At 38.8% G+C, this 14429-nt stretch overlaps 1 protein-coding gene across 2 annotated transcripts in view; it reads left to right on the forward strand.

Annotated features, from left to right (window-relative positions):
- The window catches only part of epha5 (EPH receptor A5), a 62370-nt gene that overhangs the window by 34479 nt on the left and 13462 nt on the right, over positions 1-14429 (forward strand). For both annotated transcript variants that reach the window (XM_019361236.2, XM_005451420.4), the window contains exons 6-13: positions 3396-3520; positions 4609-4698; positions 4877-4946; positions 5101-5203; positions 8728-8795; positions 9405-9530; positions 10161-10346; positions 11624-11685. In XM_019361236.2, coding sequence (XP_019216781.1) covers positions 3396-3520; positions 4609-4698; positions 4877-4946; positions 5101-5203; positions 8728-8795; positions 9405-9530; positions 10161-10346; positions 11624-11685 — 830 coding nt within the window. The remainder of the gene's footprint in view (positions 1-3395; positions 3521-4608; positions 4699-4876; positions 4947-5100; positions 5204-8727; positions 8796-9404; positions 9531-10160; positions 10347-11623; positions 11686-14429) is intronic.

The following is a 14429-nucleotide window of genomic DNA, read 5'->3' on the forward strand; positions in this document are numbered from 1 at the left end:
ATAGCAGTTTTGGTACTTTGCAACCTTAGTGAAGACATCTGTCCCCTATCTCCAATTCATTCTGTCTCAATCTATCTATCAGTCATTCCGAGAGGGTAGTTATAAGATAAAAACGAGATTGTTGAAAGCCGGTATTGATTTTGGTGATGTGCAGACAGATAGTGGTCTGGGAGATTTATGTTTAGCACTGTGATAATGTTGCTTTTATTTGTTACATTGGATAGCTGTATTCCTCCAGTGAATAGGTTTTACCTTTTCTAAACTCACCCTTTGTAGAAAAAAAGTATCAGACGGATAGCAAATAGAGCATTACCAGCCACCAGGCATAAACACCAGGAGTTCATCTTCATTTGCGTTTTCATTGGCATACTGTACGTGCTCATTAGCAGTTATAACACGCAGTGGAAGTGTTTAAAGCTAGAAGTGTCATTACACTGTTTACCCCGTTGTTAAAATAAAAGTGTTGCTGGGGCCCGTCTACACTCTTTCAACATGTCTCCTCCTCGTCTTTCATTTTTCACTTTTTTCCCTCTTCCATTCCCTCCTCCTCCCCGTCTCTCTCTTCTATCACCTCTCCTTCTGTCTCAATTGCAAATCTGGGTTTTAAAGCACTTGTTTGGTGAGTGTGACTGCTCAGTGCTATTTTGGATATATACAGATATTGTGTATCTATGCTTTTCTGTATTTGGTGAAAAGGAAGAGACAGAACCAAGTGAGCCAAAAAGTGTTTAATTGCTGTGTTTGCCTCTGATCAACATTTCTTGTTTTTAGGTGTGCTTCAAATGTAAACCGACTTTGCATTAAGTAAAGCAACAGCTCAGTGAAAGAGTCTAAAGTAGCTTGCACATATTTCCAACTAACTAAAATAGGAATGGCTATAGTTTGGATTACAGTATAGAAAAGGTCAACAGTTTTAGTTTCTCTAAATTAACAGAAAAATACGTTTTTAAGAATTATGAGTTTGCTACCTTGTCGTGGTGGAGGCATTTGTGTGTCCCAGGGATCTCAGGGGCTATGTTGACAAGGGGCTTTCATCCCCTGGTAGGCTCTCCCATGGGAAATTAGTCCTGGGTGAAGGACCAGAAAAAGAGTGATTCAAAAATCCCTATGATTGAAAGATCTAGGAAACAGTTCACCCTGTCTGGGATAGGGTTACCGAGGCCTGCCCTGGAGCCCTGGAGCCAGGTCCAGGAAGGGTGCCCGATGGTGAGCACCTGCTGCCAGGGCCTTAGTCCATGGGGCGCGGCGAGGCACAACCCGAAAAAGAGACATGGGTCCACCCTCTTGTAGGCTCACCACCCGGAGGAGGCCTTCTTGGAGTCCCTGGGTGGGGTACTTGAGGGTACTCCCCCCGTGGACTCCGTTGCCTTAGTGGGAGACTTCAAAGCTCATGTGGGCAATGACAGTGAGACCTGGAGTGGCGTGATTTGGAGGAACGGGTTTCTGACAAGGATGTCTCCTAGATGCCTCCTGGGTATAGTGTTCCTGGCATGTCCCGCTGGGAGTAGTCCCCGAGGCAGACCCAGGACATGCTGGAGAGATTATATCTCTCAGCTGGCCTGGGAACGCCTTGGTGTTCCCCCAGACAAGCTGGAGGAGGTGGCTAAAGAGAGGGAGGTCTGGGCTTCTCTGCTGAGGCTGCTTCCCCCACGACCTAGCCCCAGATAAGTGGAAGAAAATGGAAGGATGGATGGATGGATGGATTATGATTTAGATAATTTTTTGACAAAATAAAGAATTTAAAGCCATTAAAGGAACTTAACCTCTATAATTAGTGTCCTTATTGTTTCTTTGTGAAAATTAATGTTTGACAACATTTCTGATGACAATTTTGAGACAAAATCCCTACTTCAAATCTAAGACTGATTTATATAACTCTAAAAATCACAAGCTTTGGTAAAAGGCTGTACCCTCTTTACAAGTCCTTTTCAAAACTTTTGATTAAATATAGAATGAAAAAACTGCATCCATTTTTGGAGGGTGTAAACTTAGATTTTGGTGTATTGTTACCCATAAAGCTGCTGGGAAAATAAACCCTCTCGCTCATCATTGAATCCAGGCTTTATACCATTTAAGCATTGAGTGTGTGTATGTGTGTGAGTTTCGGTCTCTGGTTTCAGGCTTTTAAGATATTACAGATAACACTTCTGTGCAACCATCCACTCAGGATACAGTTACTGTGTTTGTAGCGATGATTTATTCTCTGTGGACTTCTGCTGAGGCCATTGAAACCTAAACGGTGTTTAGCATTTGCAGTAGCCACACATTCACACGCACATCCACGCGCATCAACATTCACACACACACACACACAGGCTATAGGGATGTTGCCTGAGGGAGCATTTTGCCTAGTTAAAAGCTCTTTATGTGTCAGAGACTCTCCAATTGTCCCTCTGAGAGATGAACCAATAGTTCAGGTTACAACAGGATGGCTTCACGATTGATGTAAACTTGCAGAACAAAGCTCACTTCAAAACTGAAAGGATAAATGAAAGAAAAAAAGGCATAAATGAAAATGTAAGCTTTGAAGAAATACAAAGAAAAGAACAAAATACACAAATATCTTGGATTGTGCATAAAAGTGACAAATTTATGTGGTTATTTTGTTGTTTGTGTTGATGCTACGTTAGAAGAGTTTTACAGTGTATTTTGTAACCTTTAAAGTGTGCCAAATTTGGTACACTAGACACTCAAATGTGAAGACTTAAACAGTTGAATTCATATGCTTCTCTGGCAGCACATGCTCAGCAGCAAGACATAAAGGGATGGTTTAATTAGACACAGGTGCACCTTGTTGCCAAATTGCAAACATGCTTCTGAGGCAGAGCTGCTTGGGAACCAAAAATAATATTTTTTGAGCTGGAGCTTGACAGACAAAAGCAAACAACCTCAGAGAGGAGCCTAAATTCCAAACATGAAACTCTAAACATAAGAAAAAACATGGAAAATTATGTTTTTGAAAGAAATCACTGAACAGCAAAGATAGATATCCGTTACTGTGTAAGTTGTTACATGAAAAACCTCTTCCTCTTGTCACCATATTTAAAATCCTCTTTAGGTTTTTTAATCTACAGTTAAATTTTTCATGATGTACAGCAATCACAGCATGCATGACAATTAGTTATGTGCATGTAAACATCAAAGGATGAGGTGTCCTCAAAAGAATGATGTCTTGTGAATGCTGATGGGATCCAGCAGATTTTACAACATTGGCATACTTTGCCACGTGCCTTTGTGCCACTGTTTATTAGAGTTTTATGCCTGTGTTATTTAGTTTTAATAATGTGAAATGCAGTGAGAAGTGCAGTGGGTTGCATCATATTTAACTGCTGGATTGTGCTATTTATGTTGATACTTCAAACCGTACTATTTTCTTTGAATCTTTGTTTCTGCAGCACCGTCCCCAGTGAGTGTGGTGAGGAAAGGTCATACAGGGAAGAGCAGCATTGCCCTTTCTTGGGCAGAGCCTGATCGTCCCAACGGCATCATCCTAGAGTATGAGATCAAGTATTTTGAAAAGGTAAAAAAAAAAAATATATATATATATATATTTATTTTAAAAAATCTTTTCACAAAGCTGTGTACCTTTGTCTACTGCCCTTGGGCCAGCTGTGTTTTCCTAGTACCTCCCTGAACCTCTCGTACAGTAGAGGTTTCAGTTTTAAAAGCACTGGTTTGCCAGTTTAGTGTTTTAGTGTATACAGTTTTGAACAATATGTACTATGAAATTAAATGTACTATACAACAGAAAATTAATTTGTAAGGTTCTTCTTGTTCAAGCTTTTGCATTTAGTTGTACAATAGATGTCATATTGACTTTAGTCCACAGACACACACACATCATATAAACATTTCTGTTGATAAACACAGAGCCGAATGTCGTTTTCAAAGTACATAGCTAATGACTCTGGTTGTATCTGGCCCTTTTTAAGAGTATTGAAATAAATAAATAAATATATATATATATATATATATATATATATATATATATGTAAGAAACTGACCATGCTTGAACAACCTTTAGCAGCACTTCCCCTTTGCCCTGTATAACACATCTAATTTGTTACAGCTACAGATGTGTGTATCTTACTGAAGTGTTTTAAGCCAGGTCCAGTGAGAAAACTTTGACTTCAAAAGTCTTTGTAACAGCATAATAACCTTTTTTTCCCTTTTTTGTTAAGTTGGACTTAAGTAGGGACAGCAATTTGATGCTTCTGTGCAGATCATTGTTCCTGTGCCCTTCCTCTTTTCTGCCTGTAATCCTCTGATGTCTTCTTTTCTAAGGTCACAATAAAGGTACATTGGAGAGCAGGGCAGGGTTTGTGGTCAGTGGTGAGCTAATGGCATCTGGCTAATGGAGGCAGCATTTAGCTGAGTTAAAACCTGATGTGGTTACAGTTGGAAAAGTGATCCCTACACACAGGCATTTAGACACACTCATGCTCGCATATACCACAGGTAGCTGCGGAGAGAAAGCAGCAATAAGCTATGTGCATACAATTTGGCAATATAATTATTGGGGCAACACATTTTTGACAATCAAAAGTACAAAAATGTTAGTAGAACACATGAATAAATTAAGCTAACAATCTCTTTCTTCAACTAAAGGAACAGGACTCCAGTTACACAATAATAAAATCCAAGGACACTGAAATGGTGGTGGAAGGCCTGAAGCCCTCTTCAGCTTACATCTTCCAGGTCAGAAATGGGTTTCACAAATTAAGGGACTGATAATGGAACTGGGATGACAAAAGGGAAGGAAAAAATATTTAAATATGTAGCAGTGACAAAATAGTTTTTCAGTATTGCCTAAGATCAAGCAAATCCAAATGAATTAAAGTGAAGTATGGTGTATGAATGATATGATGCATTACAGGTACGAGCCAGGACCTCAGCAGGCTATGGTGCATTTAGCCGGCGCTTTGAATTCCAGACCAGCCCTTACTGTGAGTGCACCAAAGAGAAGGAGAGAATGACAATACAATGAAGTTTAACTTGTACACAACTCCCACCTGTGTTCTGGGGCTGTATCAACAACAGATGCCAGGTGTGGTTTTGTGTTTGTGTACTGTGTGTAATCCCATGTCTTTTCTTTGGCAGTAACTGCTACTAGTGAGCGTGCTCAAGCTTCGATAGTAGCGGTGGCCATCACACTGGCTCTGGTCCTGCTGGCAGTGGTTGCTGGATTCCTGCTCAGTGGGCGGTAAGACATAACCTATATACCTGCAACAGAAAATCAAAATATGATATAAAAGTATATCCATGTGCATGTGCGTGTATATCACCAATATGCATGCACATGCACATGGCAATAAAAACAAATACAAAATATTATCATGAGAGTGCTACTGTGTTACTTTTAATAATGTTCCTGTTACTGGAAATATTGAATTAAAGTTACAGTCTGTAAAATCTAACCAGTAGATGTCAGTAGATTGCAGTCAACGGAGTTCTGTTTTCTTAATCTTCCCAATTTACCTGCATAATCCTAACTGTGGTCACTGTAGGACAAACAGCTCTGGACTTGAGGTGGCTGTAAAATTTAGTGATAGGAGTCCGATAGCAGTTGATGAGTCAGCGAAGCTCACTGTTGTCTGATGACAGGGACATTGTGTTGAGTTGTTGAGGATATCCGGAACTTTTCTGGTGGCACGTGCTGTTGTTTTTGACGGTGTTGGCTCCTGTCAGTGGCATTAGTAAAACTTTTTTGGAGTGGCTCAAATATAATATTGAATAAATTGAATAAAATGTGAGAAGGCAATCAAACTGTTTATCAGCGTGAAAGTGTGATATTTTGGACACTCAAGCCTAAAATTATCTGGCATGGTGTTAACTTATTACCAGCTGTTGTTGATTAGACGGGAAAGTCACATGTCAGTAAGTAATTGTGATATCAGGAATAAATAAGTATCTTTATGCACATTATGCAGGTTTTCATGTCTTGGACATTTTCTAGGACATTTTCTCCAGATGCCAGTTGGGTTGTATGTTTCATTCACATTTTTTGCTTCTTTCACGAAGAAGCATAGGTATGATCTTTCATTTAATTTTAATTTTAAGAAACAGCTTAGATTGAGCAGTTTGGAGACAAAGTTAGAGAAGCAAGGCTGAGATTGCCTGAACATGTGCAGAGGAAGGATAGTGGATATTAGGCGAAGGATGCTGAATATGGAGCTCCCAAGCAGGGGAAAAAGGAAGACCACAGAGAGATTTGATGGATCTAGTGAAGAAGGACATGCAAAGGGTTGGAATGGCACAGGAAGCTTATGGGATTGGGTTAAATTTAGGCAGATGTTCCACTGCGGTAACCCCTAGATGGAGAAGTTTAATGCTGAGGTTAAGTTTGTTGTTACTGGACTATGAAAGTGCAGTTTAAGAATTTGAAGTGTTCAATGGAAGAAAAAAAAATGTTTTTTCTTATTTTCTCCTTATTTATTTTTTTTAAATAAAGCAGATAATAGTGCATATTCTTCTCTGTTTATTTTATGTACAATATTGTTTTTTAGTTTAATAATGGTCCATCATCACTTTATCCATTTCTGACCTTATGCTGAGTAACAGAAATTACAAATTTCAAATCTCATTTCTGTCCCAGATATTTCTGTGTGGTTGAGCAGCATTATGGGATTAGACACATAGCTTGAAGTAAGACTTTTGTGATAGGTCAGGATTAAGGGTTGCTTTTTAGGTTATAACTACGGGGTGGATTCATATGAGTCAAGTGGATTTTCCTCACATCTGGTAGCACAACCTTGCTCATAAGCATTTACCATTTTTCAGTCTACAAGTCTGTCACATTTGCATGCCCCCATGTGCATATGACCTTTACTTTATCAGTAAAGTCAGGAAATTTTTTTAATTATGAAAGAATGTTCCCACGTGCAGACACAAAACTGCAGACGGAGTGATAATAGACAGTAGAGAAAATAGTCAAAGCCAGAGTAAAAATCATTAGAACTCTTGTATTCCTCTCTCTTCAGGGTAGTTAAGTCAAAGCTCACATTTCAGTTTCTTTACTATATTTTGAGGTTTTCTAAGAATGAAAATACATGTTCGTTTTTCTCCCAGATGCATATTGTTGCTTCATTTACGAAATTTTCTTCATTCCTTCAGTATTAGGTCATCATTTAAACAGTTTAGGTTTGGTGAATGCACAATTTTAAAAAACTGTATTTAATGTTGAACATAAAATTATGATGTTGGAAAGAATTAAGAAACAAATCAGAACGATACAGAGTTGATTTCTGGTTTAGCCGAACAGAGATGAGGATTGCGGATCATTCCCGGGTTTTGTGTGTGGGGGAGGAGAGATGGAAGAATGCCAAATTTTCCAGCGATGGATTTAGGGCACAAGCACCACAACCCCCTCCCACCAATGCATCTCCCACACACCCACTCATACATGACTCTCCAGACTACACACGCGTGCACAGAACACATGTGTGGAGCCTAGCACATACGCAGTGGTGTATGCATGGGTTAACACACATGTACGCACACACGCAAACACATGCATGAAGTTGGAGGGCATGCTCAAACCCCTTGACTCAACAAATCCAGCAAACTAAACACCCTCCAGGCAGACACACAAAACACGCACACACACAAACACAGACACACAGAGTCAACCCTCTCCAGCTGCCCATACAAACCCCTCTAGCCAAGCCTGGTTACCCTACAGAGAGCTCCGATGGGAAAGACTTGGACATGACCCCGCTGCATGTGTGTGCGTGTGTCTTCATCTGTCTTCAAGAACTAAAAGATAGGAAAAATTCTACCATCAGAAATACTTGTTTGACAAATGACTAAAATAAAGCAGTAAATTTACATTGCAGATATTTTAATTAGTTACTCTGTATCCATTTGTTGCGTGGTGTGTTTTTGTGTTTGCATATAAGATCAAGTTTAAATTCATTCCACATGTTTAATCTGGGTTATCTGTGATTATCTCTGATGCCAGTTGTAAAAATATTGACTTATAGAAGCTTTTTTTGCACGAACACACAAACATACAAATGAATGTCGGTTTTATCCACCAGGCTTACACAGACATAATGGAAAAGAATATGATATAGACATAAACATAAGCCTTGCGGCTTCAAAAGTTCTGTTTTCAGTCTGGCCTTTCTTAAAAAGTGACAGATCTCTTTTTCCTTTTGCAAAAGTCAGAGTTGATATGTCGAGAAGGGCTTTCTTGGTTATTGATATTTTGTGGAAACTGCATTCCTTTGCTGACATCTTTTCTTTTCAGCAATATTTTTGAACACCTTAAAAGATGGGTTAGCAGATTCAGTGAGAAAATATAAAGCTTATTTTGCACTTAGATTCTTGGGGGAGGTGGCAGGGTTTGCTTTTCTTTGCTTGGGGTATTTTGTGAGATTACTATTCAAAAAGTATTCTTTTCCTGTGTTTTTGTACTAGTTTGTACTAGGAAATAGTTGCCAAATGATATCACTTTGAGAGGAAACCACAGGGGTCATTCCTTTTTTACTGCCTTTATCAGTCTACCTTGGTAACGGTGATAAATGTTAAAATAATTGCGCTATTTCAAAATAAAAGTCCCATTCCGAGAAATATCGTCAGATTTATTTATTCCCCCTCAGTGTGTGCGTCATTGAGACAAGTATAATTTGACAACAATGCTTAGTCGCTGACTTTACATGTGTGTATTTAACAGCACTTTGACATGACATTGACACTAATGTTTTTGGATCACTTCTTCCTTAGGCGCTGTGGCTACAGCAAAGCAAAGCAAGATCCCGAAGAGGAAAAGATGCACTTCCACAATGGCCACAGTAAGTTAAAGCCCAGACTCGTTCTGTATGTGTCTATGTATGTGGGCTTAAGTTCATCCAAAGTTTACAGTACATGTACAGTACAGGGTTCACACAGCGGTCATGTCTGGTCATGCCATCTCCTTTGGCATGTGCGTACTATAAGTACGGTTGACAGTGTTTTGCTACAGTAGCTATTTACTGAATGGCACTGGCACAAACCGGGCTCATAGCTACCAGCAAACATAGTTGGCAGACAACACATAGAGCTATGATGACTTATAGATTGTGACAGCTTAATATATTTGTCCACATTTTTGGCATAATACCCTCTATCCATCTGTTGGAATGGAATCAAAGCCAACTGTGATTGGTATATCAACTCCAGAGTAGTCAGTAAAACAACACCATGTCCCAGTATGTGTGGGATACTGTTATATTGATTTGGACTGTGAAATAAAATGTTTAAAATTAGTGTTTATTATCTGCATGCCAAATTTGCAGGATGGATGAAAAGATGGTTGTCTTCTGGGATTAATTAATGGCACTAATTATTACATGTAGCTTTTTTTTAGGTGTATGCATCTATTGTACTCAAATAATAATGTCGCCATGTGTGTGCTTCTTCAGTAAAATTTCCAGGGGTGCGTACTTATATCGATCCCCTCACCTATGAAGATCCCAACCAGGCAGTGCATGAATTTGCCCAGGAGATTGACGTTTCATACATCTCCATTGAAAGGATCATTGGTGCTGGTGGGTAAAAATAAAAAAATAATGTCTGCATCTGTGTGTGTACACCTAGGAGATCCACTGTTTCATATTTGGAGCATCAGTTTAAGCCTGTCTGTATTATCCTTAAGAACCACAAAGGTAAACCTGTTTAATCGGTGCCCTGAAACAGCTTAATGTCACAAAATGCCTTATTAAAACACATAGAGTAGACAAATAGCATAATGACTCGAGCCTAATTCTGCCTTCTGTAGAATTGAAACATTTTCTCATTAACACTACTGCAGTGTATCATATTTTCTACAACCTTCATAAACCTGTCACATTCATAATTGCATAAGCTTACATAAGCATCAGTTAAGAGTGTGCTTAAAAGCAACATTGCGCACAGACATAAATAACGTTTCCACTGACAAAAATGTTGACTGACCACATTTATTAGCTTCAAGCGCTTTAGCCAATTTCAAGATTGGCCCCTTAAAGTAAAGAATATAAGCTGTACGAACACAGTGTGTCAGGCACAAACTTTCAGGTTTACTTAAAGAAAATCTATCTGTCTAGTCAAGGTTGATTTGCCATTTCATAATAGTTTTTACAGGTCAGGTTTAACTGAAATGTTGATGCCACTCTTAATGTCTACCTTTTTTTCCTCAGGGGAATTTGGTGAAGTGTGCAGTGGACCGCTGAGGCTGCCCGGGAAACGAGAGATCCAGGTTGCCATTAAGACCTTGAAAGCAGGCTACACAGAGCAGCAGAGACGTGACTTTCTATGGGAGGCGTCAATCATGGGCCAGTTTAACCACCCAAACATCATCCGTCTGGAGGGTGTGGTTACTAAGAGTGAGTCATCAGCATGTGTATCCCTATTTAAATTTCATGCACTTTGGTTGAAACTGCATCCTGTAGGATCTAGCACATATTGCATGTCACAATGTAAGTAAAACTCACAGCAGTTGTTTGGTGTAGATATATAGGAATCTTAAGCCATTTTAAACTTGCATGCTGTACTTAATCAGTCCTGTAGTTTAACAGCTTTCCCTTTTCAACTTTTTTTATGACTTACACTTAGTTGATGTCATAGTCTGCTTGTCAAGTTCAACAGTATCTAATATATTAACTTTTAAAAGCAACTGGGAAGCTCACTCAGTTTTTGCATAATTGAGTGTTGATCTAGCTGCTAAGTTTATGGTGGCCCTGAGAGGCCAAACGGACTGCAACTTAAGAAAACACCAGCAATAAGAAAAACGATGCAAAACCACACAAAACACAACGGAAATAGGAAAAAAAACAGAAAAGGAAAAACGAAAACGGAAATAGGAGAAAACAGCTTTCCAAAAGCACAAGGGAAGTGTTTCTGGGGAGACAGAGTGTGTGTTTTAATCTCATGATTCATATAATGCTGATGATGGATTTTTAGGCTAATAGTTAGGCTAACACACTTAACCTCTCATCTTTTCTTTCCTCACAAAACTGATAGATCCTCCACTTCTTTTAAGTGTCTCCCAGCACAATTCTTAGTATATTTTGGTTCCTGCAACTGGTCCATCGGGTTATTGTCTCCCCAGAAACACTTCCCTTGTGCTTTTGGAAATCTGTTTTTTCCTATTTCTGTTTTCGTTTTTTCTATTTGTGTTTTCTTTTTTCCAATTTCCAATTTCCGTTTTCGTTTTTTCTATTTCTGTTGTGTTTTGCGTGTTTTTCCAGTGTTTTTCTTATTGCTGGTGTTTTCTTAAGTTCCAGTCCGTTTGGCCTCTCAGGGCCACCGTATAAGTTGCTGTTAAGGGTTGTTCTCATGCATACAAATGTTTACATCTCAGTTTAAATTTTGGAAAAATTGCATGCACAATGTCAGATAAAGAATTGATTATTTTAACTGAAAAATCATATTTCAAGCAAAAATTGGCACACATGATATGTCCTTATTCTATTTTTTTGTTTTGTTTGTATATAATATAAACTTTGGAATTGGATCATTAGAGGATATTTTACTTTGTGTGGCTATCTAGATAAATGGTAAAAACAAAATCTTCCAGCTAATGTCGAAACTATGATTTCAAAATATTTGCTTATTAACGTGAAGTATTTTATTGTTGATTTTGTTTTTTTTTTCTTCTCAGGCAAGCCGGTGATGATCATCACAGAATACATGGAGAATGGCTCATTGGACACTTTTCTCAAGGTAAAATATATAGGAGAAGGGTCTGAGGGAAGAAAGAATACTTAAAAAATGACACTGGATAAAATACAAACCCACTCTAATTCTCCAAAAATCATTGAGTTTTTTAAGCAGAATTCTTAGCTTCATTAACAAGAAATTATATCATCTCAGTTTTTGTGTTGTCTGTAACATCTCAATGGACTGAAGGATGCTGGAAACAGACAGTGGTGCACACATTGAGACAACCGTGGTTCATAACAGAAAGATGGCAGTTAAAGCAGGTTTTATAACAGCTTTTAAGCAGAAAACAGATACAGATGTGTTCAGGCGATGAAGTAATATTTCCTACTAATAATATTGTATTTTGTATAGCACTTTTCAAAACATAGTTAAAAAGCGCTTCACAGTTCATATAAAAGCGACAAATTGAAGATAAGTATACATGTTCAAACATGCAGACGCAGGTATACGGTCAAGATTTCATTTCAACATACATGCAAAAAGTTGCAAATTATGGCAAAAAATTAAAGGGTAAAATTAAGGGAACGCTAACCTATACAAATTAGTTTTCAGTAGTCATTTTAAACAAATAAGAGTCGCCTGACCTGACTGACTGAGGAAGGCTGTTTCACAGTTTGGGTGCAACAACCTCAAAAGCACGGTCAACTCTGGTTTTAAAATCAGAACCAGAGACAGTTAGGAGACCCTGGTTAGACAATTGGAGAGGCCAGCTGCATTGATAAGGTCAAGGAAGGAAGATAACATGATGAGAAACACAAAATAGTAGTGAATAATCAGAGAATCTGTAGAGTTCATCTGGATGGGGCAGATTTAAGGCACATTTAAATATTGAAATGCTCTCTCACCTTTACTATGACACAGATCACCTCACCAGAATATATAAAGTCACTAAGCCTTCAGAGTTAGAATAATGCCTTTCCTGCGTAAATGAAAGTACTGCCTTCATCGCGAGTAGAATGTGGAATTTAATGAAGAGGCAGGCTGAAATAAATAATCCCTCTTCAGACCACTTAACAGTCTGTTCACTGCCTACAGTGGCACAACGCTCAGGTAGCAGACAAGTCTAATTCCTGCATGAGAAAAACTATAAATTTCTTCAAGAGTCTTGCTAATGAAGAGATGAAATACATAAGATTCAATCAGGATTCAGCACTGAAGATAGTTAGTGGGGGTTTTTTGAAAAAAAAAACAACAACAACGGAGGAGTAAAATGCTCTTGGTTTGAGGTGTAGGTTTACTTGCTTGAAAGGCATTGCAGACGGGAACAATCAGAAATCTCATCTGAAGGGAATGATCTCATTTTGGCTGCATGGAAAAGGGGGATGCTGTGAGACAAAAAATACAGATAAGTGTGTGTTACGGAGCTGTGGTGAGTGAAAACTGCTGATATGACTGTCCTGTGTGTCATGGGGAATAAACCTGAATGGCAAAGTGGAAGCGGGGAAGATGGGCCACAAGCAGACGGTGCAGCACAGAAAACCCTTAGAAGTAATTACATGGATGGCTGGTGTACTGAGGCCAGTATAAATGACACAGCTATTTGAAAACCAGGGGCTGGACTGGGTCCTGGATTAGCTGTCACAGCTATGGACAATGTACTGTGAGGCTGCTAACTCACATCTTTGGCTTAACATCTCATTTCACATGTAAGTGGGATGTTCTGCTGCGGGTGGATAGAAAAAACTATTTGTTGAAACTGTGAGCTGCATGTCTGCTGTCAAAATGTGAAGAGTGGATGAGGGGAATGTTGATAGTTTACATTTGGATTGGAAGGAGCAAAAGCTTAAACTAACAATGAGAGGGGAAAAAGCTAAGAGGAAATCTAGTGAAAGAGTCTTCCATACCAGGGAAAAAGCCATCACTGTGGATGCAGTTTTCAATATTAGCTTAATTACTAAGTGGTAAGGTAACTTGTCATCCAATGCTGTTGCTTGAATTAATTATTTCTTTGGTAAAAAGCGTGCTTCATTTTTCTCACATTTTGAACAACCGATTTAGCATCGTTCTTCTAGACAGATTGGAAGAGTAACAGAAAGGTTAAGTCAGGTATTGCAGGGAGGAAGGGGAAAGATGAATTACTTGGGGAGACACACGTCTGTACAGGAGACATTCATAAAACATGATGTGATTCAAGGCAGCAGGGTGACACTGAACTCTGGGCAGGATTCATGGAAATATTAATGCTTTAGGTCATTTCATAGAGCAGGAGGTCTGACTTGAAGTGCATAGTTGATTGGATGACCATCACTGACACTTATAGAAGGGAAATGGTCAGAACCAGAGCTAAATACTAGAAATATAAATGTAAATTATGTGTATTTTCAGAGTAAAGTGCTTATGGATATTCTCTATAATTATCACATAAAACTAGAGCATTAGCGTTAGACAAGCTGACTTGTCTTGCTGACACAATAGGCTAATCAGATCTGTATTGATCAGTGGTTATGTGGCTACAACCAAACCAATACTGGAGAATATATTTCAGCTTTTAATCTTTCTTCCTGCTTCACGATCCACAGCCTGTGCTGTTGGTTGGTAGCTGTTAGAGAAAAACAAAAAAAGCAATCCCACCATTTGCTGCAGTGGCACCATAACAGCCATTGGAAAAATTCAGGGGGAGAAGTTGAAAAGGAGCCTTTTCCCATCTTTCTTTATATTATCTTGTAATTGGCCCAGGTCTGCAGGTTTACACAGTTTAAAACCAACAGAACATATACAGGGTTGCCCAGTAGTTAAGTGCTAAA

This window comes from Oreochromis niloticus, linkage group LG7 (genome assembly GCF_001858045.2).
Source record: "Oreochromis niloticus isolate F11D_XX linkage group LG7, O_niloticus_UMD_NMBU, whole genome shotgun sequence".
NCBI classification, from domain to species: domain Eukaryota; kingdom Metazoa; phylum Chordata; class Actinopteri; order Cichliformes; family Cichlidae; genus Oreochromis; species Oreochromis niloticus.